This window comes from Ziziphus jujuba, chromosome 9, assembly GCF_031755915.1.
Source record: "Ziziphus jujuba cultivar Dongzao chromosome 9, ASM3175591v1".
Taxonomy (NCBI): Eukaryota; Viridiplantae; Streptophyta; class Magnoliopsida; order Rosales; family Rhamnaceae; genus Ziziphus; species Ziziphus jujuba.
In genome coordinates, this window is record NC_083387.1 from 4509261 (window position 1) to 4525903 (window position 16643).

Here is a 16643-nt window from a genome sequence, read left to right on the forward strand (position 1 = left end):
AACTTGCAAAATTAAGCACAAAATAAACTGTACTTGAAAAACAAGATAATTAAGGAGCAAAAAAAAAAAAAAAAATCATAGAGAGGAATAGGCGACGTGATTAAGTTTAGATGGGTCGCTGATTCAATAATTTTTTTTAAAACAAAATGAAGACTTGAAAGTTTAAATAACAAATAAAATGTAAATATGAAAAACAAATAAATATTTTATTAGGATTGCAAATTTTAGAAGCAAATAAACTATCATTGAAGCATTAACAAGTGAAAATGCAGCCTTTTATCAAACTTATGTATAGAATTGGTCAATAGGTCCTTGTTGTGTGGTACAATTCTACATTTAGATCAATGGAATATATGGTCATTGGATTGCTACATAGGTATATTTGTAGATGAACAATAAAAAATAAAAATTAAGAAGAAATAAATTAAAACATGAATTGGCGACGCAGTATGAAGAAACTAGGTCGCCATATTGATTTTGGAAAGGGAATCGGCGATGCATAATGTGGTAACTACATCGCTAGTGCTTATTATTTTTTTAAAAAAACATGCAATTAAAGTGACTTGCAGATTCAAACACAAAATAAACAATACTTGAAAAACAAGATCATTAAAGAGGGGGAAAAAACAACCATTATGCGAACAAGCAATGTGATATTTGTTCACTTGCGTCGCCAGTTCAATAATTTTTATCAACCTATATAAGACTTGCAAGGTTAAATAGAAAATAAAATGTGAATGTAAAAAACAAATAAAATTTTTATTAGGATTACAACTTTTAAAAACAAACAAGCTAATTAGTGAAGCACTAACAAGTGAAAATACAGCCTTTTATCAAACTTATGTGTAGAATTGGTCAATAAGTCCTTGTTGTGTGGTACAATTCTATGTGAAGAGCACGGACAAAACTGTTTTCTACTTTTAGATCAATGGAATATATGTTCATTGGATTGCTACATGGGTATATTTGCAGATGAACAATAAAAAATAGAAACTAAGTAGGAAAAAAAATCAGAAAATGAACTGGTGATGCAATATGAAGAAACTGGGTCACCATACTAAGGGATTCGGCGACGCATTATATAGTGACTATGTCGCTAGTTCTTATTATTTAAAAAAAAAATGCAATTTAAGTGAGTTGCAGATTTAAACATAAAACTAACCATACTTGAAAAACAAGATCATTAAAGAGGGGGAAAAAACAACCATTATGCGAACAAGCGACGTGATATTTGTTCACTTGCATCGCCTGTTCTATAATTTTTATTAAACAATATAAAGACTTGCAAGTTTAAATAGAAAATAAAATGTGAATATGAAAAACAAATAAAAATTTTATTAGGATTGCAACTTTTAAAAGCAAACAAACTAATCATTGAAGCACTAAGAAGTGAAAATACAACCTTTTATCAAACTTATGTATAGAATTAGTCAATAAGTCCTTGTTGTGTGGTACAATTCTATGTGAAGAGCATGGACAAACTATTTACTATTTCTAGATCAATGGAATATATGTTCATTGAATTGCTACATGGGTATATTTGTAGATGAACAATAAAAAACAGAAACTAAGTAGGAAAAAAAATCAGAAAATGAACTAGTGACGCAGTATGAAGGAATTGGGTTGCCATATTGATTTTTGAAAGGAATACGGCGACGCATAATATAGTGACTACGTTGCTAGTTCTTTTTATTTTTTCAAAAAAATAATGCGAATTTAAACACAAAACAAACTCTACTTGACAAAAAAGATCATCAAAGAGGGGGAAAAATCAATCATTATGCGAACAGGCGATGTGATTTTTGTTTACTGCATCGCCCGTTCCATAATTTTTATTAAACAATATAAAGACTTGCAAGTTTAAATTGAAAATAAAATGTGAATATGAAAAACAAATAAAAATTTTATTAGGATTGCAACTTTTAAAAGAAAACAAACTAATCATTGAAGCACTAAGAAGTGAAAATGCAACCTTTTATCAAACTTATATGTGGAATTGGTCAATAAGTCCTTGTTGTGTGGTACAATTCTATGTGAAGAGCATGGACAAACTGTTTTCTACTTTTAGATCAATGGAATATATGTTTATTGGATTGCTACATGGGTATATTTGTAGATGAACAATAAAAAATAGAAATTAAATAGGAAAAAATATCAGAACATGAACGGGCGATGCAGTATGAAGTAACTACATCGCCATATTTCTTTTGGAAAGGGGATCGGTGACGTGTGTTGTAGTAACTACGTCGCTACTTCTTCTTATTATTTTTTAAAAAAAAATGAAATTTAATTTACTTGCAGATTTAAACACAAAACAAACTGTACTTAAAAAACAAGATCATTTAAGAGGGGAAAACTATGTTGATAAGCGACGTGATTGGGTTCACTTGTGTCTCCAGTTCAATAAGTTTTATCAAACAACACATGGACTTGCAAATTTAAACGGAAAATAAACTGCACTTTTAAAACTTAAATAATTCGAAATATAAAATATAAATTAACAGATGACTCTGCATGAGTATATTGCATCGCCGGTTTCCTGAAAATTTTTGGTGCCCTTTAAAATTTTTACGTGCGCCTTTGAATCCCTTTTTTTTTCTACAACTACATGAAGTACACTATCTAATAGATGTTAGAGGTGGAAGCAATCTACGGGGAATTGAAGAGTTGGATCTTTCGGGTTTAATTTTCAATTTCCTACGCTTTGTTGGGAAGCTGGGGTTCTCTGTTTCACCCTCGTGGTTAGCTGGGTTTCTTCTTCCTTCGTCTCTATCGCCTAGGTGAGTTTTCTTTTTTCTTTGTGGTTAACGGTGGCATGTGGTGGGTTGTTTTTTTTATTTTTTCCTTTTCCATTTCACCCGCAGGTTAGGTTTGGTTGGATTTTCATAATCTTGCTTTTGTAGATATTTTGTTTGTTATATTGCTTGACATTATTTTGCTTAGAGATTGATAGGGAAATCGATAAATCATGGATAACAGAAGATAGAACATCAAATGATTTTGCTAAGGGTGTGAAGGAATTTTTGAAATTTAGCATGGAGAATGCCAATGATTGTAATGCCATACGGTGTCTTTGCATGAAATGTGGGAATATGGAAATCCATTCTATTAGGGATATTAAAGATCATATATTTTGGAATGGGTTTGATGTCAATTATCGGAGTTGGATTTGGCATGGTGAGTCATGTAATGACGGTATTGGACCATCTTCTCATTTTGATAATATTAATGTAGAATTTAATGGAAATGATGGTGGTAGTGAGGAAGACGTGGTTTTCAATAACTTAGAAATGACTCGTGCTGTCTTTGATCATTTTGATAATGATCCTAATGAATTTGCTAAGTTATTGGAGGATGCGGAGAAACCTTTGTACCAAGGTTGCACCAAATTTACCAAGTTATCGGCCTTGTTTAATTGTATAACTTAAAGGCAAGATATGGATATTCTGATAAGAGCTTCGATGTACTATTGCAATTGTTATCCGATATGTTGCCAACAGACAATGTGTTGCCAACATCCATGTACAATGTTAAGAAGACTTTGAGTGCTTTGGGAATGGAGTACACCAAGATTTATGCATGTCCTAAAAGTTGTATTTTGTTTAGGAAGGAATATGTAGACCTTAATGAATGTCCTAAATATGGATCTTCTAGATGGAAAATTGGTAAGAATGGAGTTGTTAGCAATATTCTAAATAAAGTTTTATGGTACTTTCCTATTATTTTGTGTTTTGAAAGAATGTTTCGTAGTGTTGAAACGGCTAAGAATTTGACATGGCATGCCAATGGGAGAAAGGTTAAGATAGGAGAAATGCAACACCCTGTGGATTCTACATCTTGGAAGTTGGTTGATCGTTTTATGGCCAAACTTTGCATCAGAAGATAGGAATTTGAGACTTGGGATCGCGGCCGATGGAGTTAATCCATATAGTATGTTGAGTAGTAGGTATAGTTGTTGGCTTGTGATGATAGTTGTGTATAATCTTCCTCCTTGGTTGTGTATGAAGTGGAAATTTATGATGTTGAGTCTTCTCATTTCTGGACCCAAACAACCCGGCAATCATATTGATGTATACATGGAGCCATTAGTTGAAGACCTGCAGAAGTTGTGGAACGAGGGTGTTCGTGTCTTCGATGCTTATCGTCAAGAGAAATTCACTTTGAAGGCAGTGTTGCTATGGACTGTAAACGATTTTCCAGCTTATGGTAATTTATCTGGTCATGCAGTGAAGGGGTATTATGCTTGTCCAATTTACAGTGAAAATACCTTTGCTAGAAGGCTAAAGAATGGGAAAAAAATGAGTTTTACCGGCATAGAACATTTCTTCCTCCAAATCTTTGCTACAGAAGGAAAAAGAAGGCTTTCAATGGATTTCAAGAGTTTGGAGTGCCTCCAATACCATTGACTGGAGAAGAAATCTTAGCTAAGCTGAATGCAATAAGTTTTGATAACTTAAACAAAAGAAAAAGGACTGTTGATGCTAAAAAATGTTGGAAGAAGAAGTCCACTTTTTTTGAATTGGAATATTGGCAATTTCTCCATGTGCGACATAATTTAGATGTCATGCATATTGAAAAAAATATTTATGAGAGCATATATGGTACAGTGCTCAATATTCTTAGTAAGACGAAGGATGGAGTTAATACTCGGTTAGATTTACAAGAAATGGGTTTGCGGAAAGACTTAGTCCCTAAACAGCAAGGAAATAGAACTTTCCTAGCACCGGCTTTCTATACATTATCAAAGTAAGAGAAGAAATTGTTTTGTAAGTGTTTAGTGGACTTAAGGGTGCCAGATGGTTATTCTTCAAACTTTAAAAATCTTGTTTCAATGGAGGACTTAAAGTTGGTAGGATTGAAATCTCATGATTGTCATACATTGATGCAACAACTCTTGCTTCTTGCAATTCGTGCAATCCTTCCTAAAAATGTGAGACATGCAATTGCAAGACTTTATTTATTTTTTTTCAATGAAATTTGCAAGAAGTCCATCATTGTTGCTGAATTGGGCAAAATTAAAAACGACCTTGTTACAACTTTGTGCCTTCTAGAGAAATTCTTTCCACCATCTTTTTTTGATGTAATGGTTCACCTCACTATACATTTGGTTCGAAAGGTCAGATTATATGGACCAGTACATTTCAGATGGATGTACCCGTTTGAGAGGTACATGAAAGTATTGAAAGGTTATGTTCGAAATAAAAATCGGCCAAAATGTTATATTGCCGAGAGTTGTATTTGTGAAGAAGTGATTGAGTTTTGTAGTGAATTTCAAAAAGGGTTAGAGGTAGTTGGAAACCCCATTGTTAGATATCAAAACTTAAATGATGAGATGATGTTGGTGCCTCCATTAAAGGTGGAAAAAATCAATCAATTGATCAACAACTTTGGGAGCAAGTCCATAGATGCATACTTTCGAATGCATCAGAAGTGGCACCCTATGTCAGGTGCGTATATACATGTTGATGTACAAATTAGTTTATATTTTGAATATATATTAAGATTATAAATTAGTTGATATTTTGAATATATTAATATGCATAAATAAGTTGATATTTTGAATATATTTATTAATTACAAAAACTTTTTTTTGTTTTAGTATTCATTTTGAAGTCTTGAAGTCAAGCAAAAAAAATTGAGGAAAAAAAGCAAAATGGTTTCAAGATGAACACAAACGTACATATATTTACTGGTTATGTGATAAGGTATGGAGAAGTTAAATATTTAATATCGTATCATTGTTTTAGCTTTAGCTTTAGTGAATAATATTTTTCATATTTTTGTCAATTGACTAGATTGAATAGGAGCGAAGTCAACCAAATCACACAGTTTTTGAAACATTAAGATGGATAGCCCATGGTCCATAATGGATAGTAACGAAACATGAAGGATATGAGATTAAAGGGGTTCAATTCAACACTTTAGATAGGGATAATAAGCAGGTCACCGAGAATAGTGGTGTCAAAGTAATTGCTAAAAGTGAACATTTTGCTAGTGCTAAGGATAATAACCCAATTTTAGCTGAGATGGCATACTACGGGGTCATAAGAGAAATTTGGGATGTCAATTACACTGTGTTTCGAGTTCCTATGTTCAAGTGTGATCGGGTTGACAGCAGCGATGTGAGAGTTGATGAGATGGGGTTTACATGTGTTGACTTAAATAAAATTAGATATAAATCTGACCCATTCATTATGGCTTCACAGGTTCAACAAGTATTTTATGTTGAAGATCAACTTGATTCGAGATGCTCAGTTATTTTAACTCCATCACAACATCATACTTTTGTTGAAGAAGAATTGGTAAAAGAAGATGTTCTTGGCGATACTACGATGGCTACAATCCATTTGTCATATAGTTGCCAAGTGTTGATGAAAATGATAATGAGGATGAATGTGAGAGTGGCTATATTCGTGACGATTGTGAAGGGATATGGATAACAAATACCTTCTAAATAAATTGGTATGCAGATTTATTTATATGTTTTAAGTAATATTTATGATATTTATTATTATCCATTTAATTAATTTTGTTATTCGCTTTCATAAGAACAACGATAATATTCTTTAAATTTTCATTTACTAATTTATTATTTTGTCATACTTAATATATATTTATTTTGCATAAGTGTTTATAAATTTATTAATTTTTTCATATGCAGTCTGAGGGTGTGTAATATCGTCAACAAGGGAATGGCAACTTCCATCTCAATGAATATGCAATTCATGGAGATTTAGTTAATACTGCTTTTGCTTTTGCATATACAATAGTATACAGAATTGTAAAAATATTTCATGAGATACTATTTAATTTATTTGATAATTATTTTGTTATGCAACTGTTTACTTTCAATTTTTGTATTCTAATTACTTTGAATGAAGCTAATTTTAATTTTTTTTGTATTTATTATTTTTTAATAAATTGTAACAAAATTACAAAAAGCAAATTAGAAAAAAGAAATGGCGACGTACAAGAAGAGAGTTGATGCTAAAATGATATGTAGCGACGCATAATAACAACATGGTTGCCATTTTAGACATTTCGTGATGCATAATAACAACATTGTCGCCATTTTCGATCTTTAGCGACGCATAATAACAACTTCAACCTTTAGCGACGCATAATAACAACCTGGTCGCCATTTTCGACCTTTAGTGACGCTCTAGACTTCCGTGACAGTTTTTAGTGACGATTTATTTAAATATATAGCGACGCAAAAAAAAAAAGAATCACTAAAGGTTAAACATATATGAAATTAGCGACACGTAGTTTTAAGTAAACGGCGACGTATAACTACACAAGTCGCTAAAAATTCTACAACTTGGCGACGCATAAATTTACATAAAACAGCGACGTAGTATAATAAGTAGCTAAAAAGTCACACAATTAGCAACTGATAAATATAGGGTCGCTGTTTCTTCCATATTAGATATGCATAGTTTACATAAAAAAGCGACGAAGTATAATAAGTCGCGAAAAATGATAACAATTAGCGACTCATAAATGTAGAGTTGTTGTTTCTTCCATATTAGCGACGCATTAATTTCAATAAAACAGCGATGCCGTATGTACATGTCGCTACAAATGTTAGCAATTAGCGACGTAGGTGTTTAGAGTCGCGGATTCCTCTATTTTTAGAGTTGCGAGTCTCTTTACATTTAGTGATGTGTTTTTATACGGCATCGCCGTTTCGTCCACATTAGGCGACTTTTATTTATACGTCGCTGTTGGTATAATATTTTTAGCGACAGAACGTTAGGCGACGTGCTAAAATGCATCTTTGTTTATTTCATTTAGTGCATTTAATTGCATCGCTAATCAGCGAGTTTCGCGTATTACGTAGAAAGATTTAGTATTTAACTTGCAGGAAACAATTTTTAACATGAAAGAGAACAGGCAACAATTTTTCTAGCTCTTAGATATACTTTGACTTGACCAGATTCTTCCTCTTCTCTTTTGATAATAAGTGCAGCAAAGCAAATTAAATTAATAAAACGTAAATCCCTCTTTTTATGACCGCCGTTTGGGCCTATTACATGAACTTAAGATCTCTTTTTCCTTATAATTAGTAAATCCCTTGTAAATGGGTGGGTGGGGGGGGGGGGGGGTGGAGAAAAAAAAAAAACAAAGGAAAAATCACCTTGAATTTGTGATGCTCTTCATTGCCAACTCTCATAAAAGAGCAACAAATACAAATGCCAGCATCCTTTTTAATGTTATACCAATTGCCAAACTCTCTTTTTTTTCTTTTCTTTTTTTTTTCCCCTTAATAAACCGGATTAAACCATGTTAGATTGAAATGGGGAAATACATTTTTAAATTTCTTTTGTGGAAATTTTTACTTTCAAGATTGACATGGACCTTTTTACAAATGGCCTCTTTGAATATCATTTTTATCGTACGGAAGAACATTGAATTTTTTTTTTTTTTCCCTCAGTAGCTTGGATTTCTTGGAAGACTATTTAAATCAATTTCAAGAGAGTATATTTTGAAATGTTGATCACCCAATCTTGACTTCCTCGTGTACTATTTTGCGATCTTGGTTTTCCAACCTATCAACCTAATAAACACGCTATAAACCCGCTAGAGCCTGAATTTTCCCTTTATTTAGATTCTTCTTTTTCTTTTGTTTTTGAAACTTGGATTGTTCAAATTTACATTAGATTAATTTGTACTACTATTTCTCTCTCTCTCTCTCTCTCTATATATATATATATATATCAACGTCTATATATATTCGAGCACATAGCATATCAGAGTAGTAAATACGATTTGTTATATATATATATATATATATAAGTGTACATTTCAATTGTAACTGATACAGATTTGTGAAAATATCTTCTCCAATTAGCATATTATCGAAAAGGTGATCTCGACTTCAGAAAACATAATACTTTTACTGTGAATAAGTTAACATACTTACAATCAATATTTAATATTGAAACATCTTTCAGCCAATTAAATGCAATGCAAGCATGCACAGATAAATAAAAATAAACGTTTAAACCGCTAAAAATATGGCAAAATAATGAATAAAGGAAATAAAATTAAATGAATGCATGTGGCAACCATGCAATCTATATAGCAAATATTGAACGGCCAAACCGAACCCTTCAAACCATTATTAATGTAGCAGACAAGCAGTAATAATTACAGTTTAAAACATGAGTCACTAAAAGTCTGAGACCTTTCTTGAATCCTCACCGGAAACCCAGTATGCATTTTGGAAGTCACGTAGGAAACATACACAGGCTCAACGCCTTCAGCCATTGCCGGCGCCACCCGGAACAGACGCAGAACCTCAGCTATCACTCTCTTCATCTGCAAGAATGCCATTTCCTTCCCCAGACACGTTCGTGGTCCCGCCTGGAACACTGGGTAACTGTACGGATCTCTAACCACAAACCTCCAGTACTTCTTAGTGTCTTCGTCGACCCGTTCCGGTTCCAGCCACCGTTCAGGCCTGTACTCCGCCCAGTCTTTCCCCCACACGCTCTCCATCCTCCCCATGGCGGACGGATGGTACGTCACCTTCTCCCCCTCCTTCACCACTGTTCCATCTGGCAGTGTGTCGTCCTTTGCTGCTTCCTTATTATCAGCCTGTACCGGTGGATATAGTCGCATGCTCTCGCATATTGCGGCATGCGTATATACCATGTCCTTCACCTCGTCTGATAGATAAACAAGTATCCCAGCTGATGTGTCACTAGATAATACCAAAGGGTAACTCACGTGTAATCTGGTTAGATAAGTGACCCATCCTGTTGTACCTATCCTATGTTGATACTAGCTTCAGATAAGGATGAGTAGGGGTGTGGTGTTATGAGCTTTCCTGTATATATACTTACACTGCAAGTCAATAAAGTAAGGCCTTTAATATTTTATATTTTTAGTTTATTAAACTCTATGGTATCATAGGCTGAATTACTAGTCTCTGACGGTTTCTCATTGATTTCTTTGAGGATTTCGTTTTCTATTTGTGGGTTTCTGGAGATAAGCCAGAAGAACCATGTGAGAGCTGACTACGTCGTGTCCCTCCCCGCCAGTATGAAGCTTATGACAATGTCGGTTATGAAGTTCTCGTCGGAATGATCCAAGCTCAAGAACATAGACAGCAAATCCGCTGACTCTAACGAGCTCTTCTCACTGAGTTCCATCTTTTTTTCTCTAATTACAGGGATGGCGAAGTCGCGCACTTCTGAAATGGCAGTCGCTAGCCGCTTCTCCGATCCGATACCGAAAAACTTCTTGATTTTCCATATTATAGGGATCAATGAATCATTCCTTTCGCCGCTAATCTTTACTGTGTCGTCGAAAGCGATTGCGAATTTTGAATACATTAATCTGTTCTTTTATCCCTAAGAAATGACACCTCTATTTCACAATTAATTATACATCATGATTTATAAATTATATATACATTTATATTTATATATATATATATATATATTTCATAGCCCTTCGCTGCATTTCCTCATATTATATAATATCATTATCCAATTCAAATTTTCCCACCAAGAGGCAAAACAAATTGGAACTGGTCACTAAAAGGGAGCATACCATTTAATTATAATTAATTACCACTTCACCACCCACAATGATTCCTCGACTCTTTCTAATAGAAAACAAGTTTCTTTTACTTTACTATTTTTGTTTTATCGTTATAATAATTTATAATCTAAAAGACCTAAAATGAAAATTCGATATCACATTAAACAAGGAACAACCCAACAAGAGGAATTTTATAAATTAGGTAGGATTTAGTATTTCACCAAAAGAAAAATATACAAAACAATGATTGCAATATTATATTTTTGTTATTCACATTTTATTTTAAATTTTGAATTATTGACAAAATAAACCGTAATCTAGCAGTAAGCAACCAATTTGAAATCCTTTTTAGAACACTGCACAAATTAGAGGCTGGCTTCCTAGAAGCTGGTTCATACGACCAGGTCACGGGTGACGATGGTCAATGTGACTTTACTAGCTTTTTGGTTAAGGAATTGACTTTTTGGCTAGCTTTTGTGACGACTTTGCTCACGCAGAAGTGTATATATATATATATATATATATAAAAGTAATTTTTCTCTTTTGTTTTTTGAAATCATTTAAGTAAATTTCTCAATTGTTAATACAAACACCATATTTCCCTTAATTTTTTTTTATAAAAAAAATGTGGTTATGCTAAACATTTTGATATGTTATGTAACAGTCTAGCCCAGACCACCCGCATGAGATCTGGGGATCTCAGACCACCCGCATGAGATATTGTCAGACCACCCGCATGAGATATTGTTGGAATCAGCCTAGCCCAGACCACCTGCATGAGATTTGTCCTCTGTAACAGCCTAGCCCAGACACCCGCATGAGATCTGGGTACTGACTCTGTCTGGGGATCTCAGACCACCCGCATGAGATATTGTCGGAATCAGCCTAGCCCAGACCACCTGCATGAGATTTGTCCTCTGTAACAGCCTAGCCCAGACCACCCGCATGAGATCTGGGTACTGACTTTGATACCATCTGTAATAGCCTAGCCCAGACCGCCCAGACCGCCCAGACCACCCGCATGAGATCTGGGTACTGACTCTGATACCATCTGTAATAGCCTAGCTCAGACCGCCCAGACCACCCACATGAGATCTGGGTACTGACACTGATACCATCTGTAACAGCCTAGCTCAGACCCGCATGAGATTTGGGATTTGTCCTCTTTGCGCCTGAGGAATCCTCTTACAACCCAGGGAAAGATATCCACACCCATTTATAAGGAATGTTTCGTTCCCCTTTCCAGGCGATGTGGGACTTCACATGTTATTTGATTCACCTTATTAAATTGAAAACAAAGGGCAATAAATTAGTCAATTATTTATAAATTACACATTTATTGGTAATTTTGTGGTGATGATTTTAATTGCAAAAAACAAACATTATCTTCAAGGTTCTTATTGCAAAATTGTCTACACAAGATATATGAAAATAATAATAATAATAATAATAACTTTTCTGGACTTGGACAAGTTAAGTTTTCGTTATTTTGTGGACGATGCAAATATATATTTATAGAGCTAACCAATTATTAATGCAAAAACTGAAATGAAATGTTCAAACTAGCCACCGAAAGGAAGCTTCTGTTTTTTGATGAATCACCAAAAAGAAGCTTCGTTATAACTTATTTTTATTTATAAACATAGTATAAAACGCAAACCATTAATCTTATGGATGATGCAGATATATATTTATAGAGCTAAGCAATAATTAATGCAAAGAACTTGACCAAGCCTCTCTCATATCCAATTATAATTTCCAACCAAGACGTACACACAAAGAAATTAAGGCAATCCCCCCTACCAGTATTCATTGCCATGCAAGTTATAAAAAATAAATAAATAAATAAATTGAAAAACAAAAAAAAAACAATTTTCCAACTTTGGGTATTCCTAGACTTGGACCAAAAACGCAGACCATTATTAATCTTTAGACTTATAAATACCTGCTTTTTACCAAAGTCACCTCCAACCCATATCCACTTCTAATGTCCAACCAAGACGTACGGACACACACAGCAAATTAAAGCAATCCCAACCTGCCTTCCACTGATTACCATGAATATCCCTCCTCAACTTTTAGTATCCTCATTCCTTTTCATTCTTCCATTGCTCTTCCTCTTCGTCTTCACCAAGAAAAAGAACAAGTCATCTCCCAATTCAACCAAACAACAACTCCCAAAGTCATACCCATTAGTCGGTCATTACTTCTCCATCTCACCCAACCAGCACCGCCGCAACCAATACACCACCGAGGTTCTCCAGATCTCTCCGGCCGCCACCTTCGTCTTCCGCCTATTATTCGGCGCCCGCCGGATCACAACGGCCAACCCCTCCGTGGTCCAGCACATTCTCAAGACCAACTTCTCCATCTACCAAAAAGGCGATGCCTTTAGAATTCCCCTGACTGACTTCCTCGGCGACGGTATTTTCAACGCCGACGGCGACAACTGGAAGTTTCAGAGACAGGTCGCCAGCCACGAATTCAACACGAAATCGCTCCGGAAATTCATCGAGACGGTTGTGGAAACCGAGCTCTCCCATCGTCTGCTTCCGATTCTCTCGGAAGCCGCGTCTGATAATTCCGTCCTCGATTTCCAAGACATACTCCAGCGGTTCGCTTTCGACAACATTTGCAAGATCGCTTTCGGATTCGACCCCGCTTACTTATCACCATCTCTTCCGGATGCGAAATTCGCTCTGGCTTTCGACGATGCCGTTTTGATTAGCAGCCAAAGGAGTTTATCCTTCGTCCCATGGGTTTGGAAAATCAAGAAGATTTTCGGCATCGGATCGGAAAAGCAGCTTGCCCAATCCATTTCGGAAGTCCGAGATTTCGCCACCCACATTGTCCGAGAAAAGAAAAAGGAACTCGCCAAGAAAAGCTCCGTCGATTCCGTCGATCTGCTGTCTCGGTTCTTGAGCTCTGGTCATTCCGACGAGAAATTCGTCACGGACATAGTCATCAGCTTCATACTGGCAGGGAAGGACACAACCTCGGCGGCTCTCACGTGGTTTTTCTGGCTCGTGGCTGTCAATCCACATGTAGAGAAGCAAATTCTGAAAGAAATCAACGAGCAATCAGAGACTTCAGTTTTCAGCGAAGTGAAAGAAATGGTATACACTCAGGCCGCATTGTGCGAGAGCATGCGGCTCTATCCTCCGGTTCCTGCTGATTCTAAAGAGGCGGTGGTGGATGACGTATTGCCAGATGGAACGGTGGTGAAGAAGGGAGACAAGGTGATGTACCATCCATACGCGATGGGGAGGATGGAGAATATATGGGGAACAGATTGGGCAGAGTACAGACCCGAACGGTGGCTGGAATGGAACGAGGAGAGTAAGAAGTGGAGCTTAGTGATGAGGGATTCCTACACTTACCCTGTGTTCCAGGCAGGGCCAAGGATATGTTTGGGGAAAGAAATGGCATTCTTGCAGATGAAAAGGGTGGTAGCTGGGGTTCTGCGCCGGTTCCGGGTGGTGCCGGCGATGGCGGAAGGGACTGAGCCAGTGTTCATTTCTAACTTGTCTTCCAAAATGAAAGGTGGGTTTCCGGTGAGGTTTGTGGAACAGAGTAATGCAAAGAAGAGCAAGTTTGTGGCAACGAATTGAAAGAAGAGTATCTTTGGCTGTTAAAGTTAATAGTATGTTTTGTTTATTTGGTTAGGTATCGGAATTTAAGATAATTGTTTGTGGTTTTGTTTTAAGTAGGATATATTATATATGTTGTTAGATATATATATATATATATATTTATTTTTTTGGAGGGAAGAGATATATGTTGTAACTTTGTTGTAAAAACTTTGTTGTAACTTGTATGTGACTTTATTTTTGAATGTTAAAAAAATAGGAGTAAAGATCCAAGTGAATGAACATGATTATTGTCCTCCCTACTTCATTAATAATTCATAGCATTGTACCAATAGGGAGAGAGCGCCATTAAAAAGTAAAAAATGAAAAAAATACTACTGTCCAATAAATTGCGGGAATATATATCTATATATATATATATATATTTTTTTTTTTGGTCTGTCTAAGTTGACCGAATTTGTTGTGATAATTTGACCGAATTTCACTTTGCCAACCGACAAATCAACTCGTCCTGAACCTATAATTTTCCTTTAATTTGTTGGACTGTTAAAATTTACAAAGTATTAATATATGCTCGAACTAATAAAGCAGAGATATTCACTGAAGATAAGGAATAAAATTTCTGGCTCAGTAACCACTCGAAGACTTGGAAAAAGTGGTCTTGATCCTATGTCTGATGTAGGATACAAAGAGTTGAAGATCAATTCTGGTTCTGAAACTGAGGTTCCATGGTCTGACCATGACAATGGTAGAAGTAATGATCGGGAAAGTAGAGAGCCTGTGGAAGATTTTATAGATAAGTGTGCGTCAGAAAATATGGCCAAAGAATCCTCCACCAATTCCAGTACAGAAAAACCTACAAATTGTTCATATATTCCCGGGCCTTTCCTTTCTGATCTGACCTTGCCGTACGATGTTAGCAAGGCTTATGATGTGAAATCTTTGGCGTCTCATGTTTCTTTTGATGATTATGATGGTGAACTTAATTGGCAACAAGTCAATCAGAAACCCAACTCTTGTGCCTTGCCTCAAATAATTTCGCAACAACCTCTTCAGAGAAGTGTAAGCTCTCTCTGAGATTGTCTGCTATTTGCATGCATTGCATGTGATTTATTTATTTTCTTTTATGTTGCTAACTCCCGTTTGAAATTATTTTTAGCAGATGTTAGTAGAGGAAGTGACCTTGAACATGCATCTATTGACAAGCACAAGGAAGTCTTGAAATCCACTGAGTATATCAGCAGAACCATATACTAAAATTGATCGGGTTGTCAATGATACCACTGTTATAAAGGCCCAAAAAAAAAAAAAAAAATGACATAATTGACGTCTGCGAAAAAGAATCATCAGGTGTTATTGAACCTATCATGAAAGAATCTCGTGCAGTTGATAAGAAATCAAAACCTTTGTAACTTGGAAACTCCTCAGCATATCATGAAAACATACAGGTCCAGGAGGAGATGCCCACGGTGATGAAGTTCAGATAATAGATTTTTCCAACTCTAATGAAATTCAGATGCTTCGGAAGTCAGTGTCAGTGGAATCTTGTCTTGAATCTGTAAATGGTAGCAATGTCACTGAAATTGAAGGTAAAAATATAGTTGATCAGTTACAACGACAGGTTGAGCATGACAGAGACGCATGGCTGTTTTGTTCAAGGAACTAGAGGCAGAAAGGATTGCTTCTGAAATTGCTACAAACCAGGCAATGGCCATGATTACGAGGCTAAAAGAAGAAAAAGCAGCACTTCATATGGAGGCTCTTCTATATTTACGTATGATGGAAGAGCAAGCAGAGTATGATGCTGAGGCACTGGAGAGAGCTAATGACCTCCTGACTGAGAAGCAGAAAGAGACAAGATATGAAAGTGGAGCTAGAATTGTATACGTTGAATTTCTCAGATGAAAAAAAAAAGGAAAATTTTCATGGAGGTTACAATATGAAGAGCAAGAATGATCCAGAGACTCCTAGTGTGCTCCGCAGAGATAACATCAGCATTCCTTGTCACTCAATAATACTGATATAAAAGCTTGTGGCAAAACTTTTGCAGCTAAGACTCCATGTTTAGAGTCTGAAGATGAAAATTACGTTGTATATCTCACAACGTTTGCAGTGCTTGGAGAAGAAGCTTTGTCAAATTTCTCGCAATGGCACTTTCTGCAACATGCCTAATCGTGATCATTCTAAGAAATTTGCAGATGATGGACATAACGGAACAGGGTCTCATCGAAAGGAGATTCTGTTAAATGGTCAGATTGAAGAATATTAACATGATTGTAATGGAAGCACTACCTCTCTAGGAGATGCAAGTGCTTCGGATGATGATTGTTGTGTTAGAATTTGTGCATCTAAATATACATAATAAATTCCATTAATCACAAATTACTAACCTCCAAACGCAGCCATTGATAAATTAAATCTTTAATCCTGTAAAATAGAAAACAATATAAAGTAGTGCCTATGGACACACTACTCTCAAACCACTCTCAAATCTCTGAA

General features: G+C 35.6%; 2 protein-coding genes across 2 annotated transcripts; one reads left to right on the forward strand and one right to left on the reverse strand.

The window, feature by feature from the left end:
* Nucleotides 1-8888: 8888 nt before the first annotated feature.
* LOC125424351 (cytochrome P450 94A1) lies at nucleotides 8889-10343 on the reverse strand. Its single transcript, XM_048466619.2, has 2 exons — nucleotides 10030-10343; nucleotides 8889-9778 (listed from the first exon to the last, which is right to left on the reverse strand). The coding sequence occupies exons 1-2, from the start codon at nucleotides 10341-10343 to the stop codon at nucleotides 9154-9156; spliced, it is 939 nt and encodes a 312-aa protein (XP_048322576.2). The 3' UTR covers nucleotides 8889-9153.
* Nucleotides 10344-12508: 2165 nt separating this feature from the next.
* On the forward strand, nucleotides 12509-14436 carry LOC107425874 (cytochrome P450 94A1). Its single transcript, XM_016035916.4, has one exon. It carries the CDS (start codon nucleotides 12612-12614, stop codon nucleotides 14163-14165), a length of 1554 nt encoding a protein of 517 aa, XP_015891402.3. The 5' UTR covers nucleotides 12509-12611; the 3' UTR covers nucleotides 14166-14436.
* The last annotated feature ends 2207 nt before the right edge of the window (nucleotides 14437-16643 follow it).

What these genes read in the sequence shown, in the direction of transcription:
- LOC107425874 (XM_016035916.4), top strand. Translation starts at nt 12,612, where the DNA reads ATGAATATCCCTCCTCAACTTTTAGTATCCTCATTCCTTTTCATTCTT.
- LOC125424351 (XM_048466619.2), bottom strand. Translation starts at nt 10,343, where the DNA reads ATGTATTCAAAATTCGCAATCGCTTTCGACGACACAGTAAAGATTAGC. An exon ending in CTGGCGGGGAGGGACACGAC is followed by an intron (nt 9,779 to 10,029) that starts GTAGTCAGCTCT and finishes GTATCAACATAG; the next exon opens with GATAGGTACAACAGGATGGG.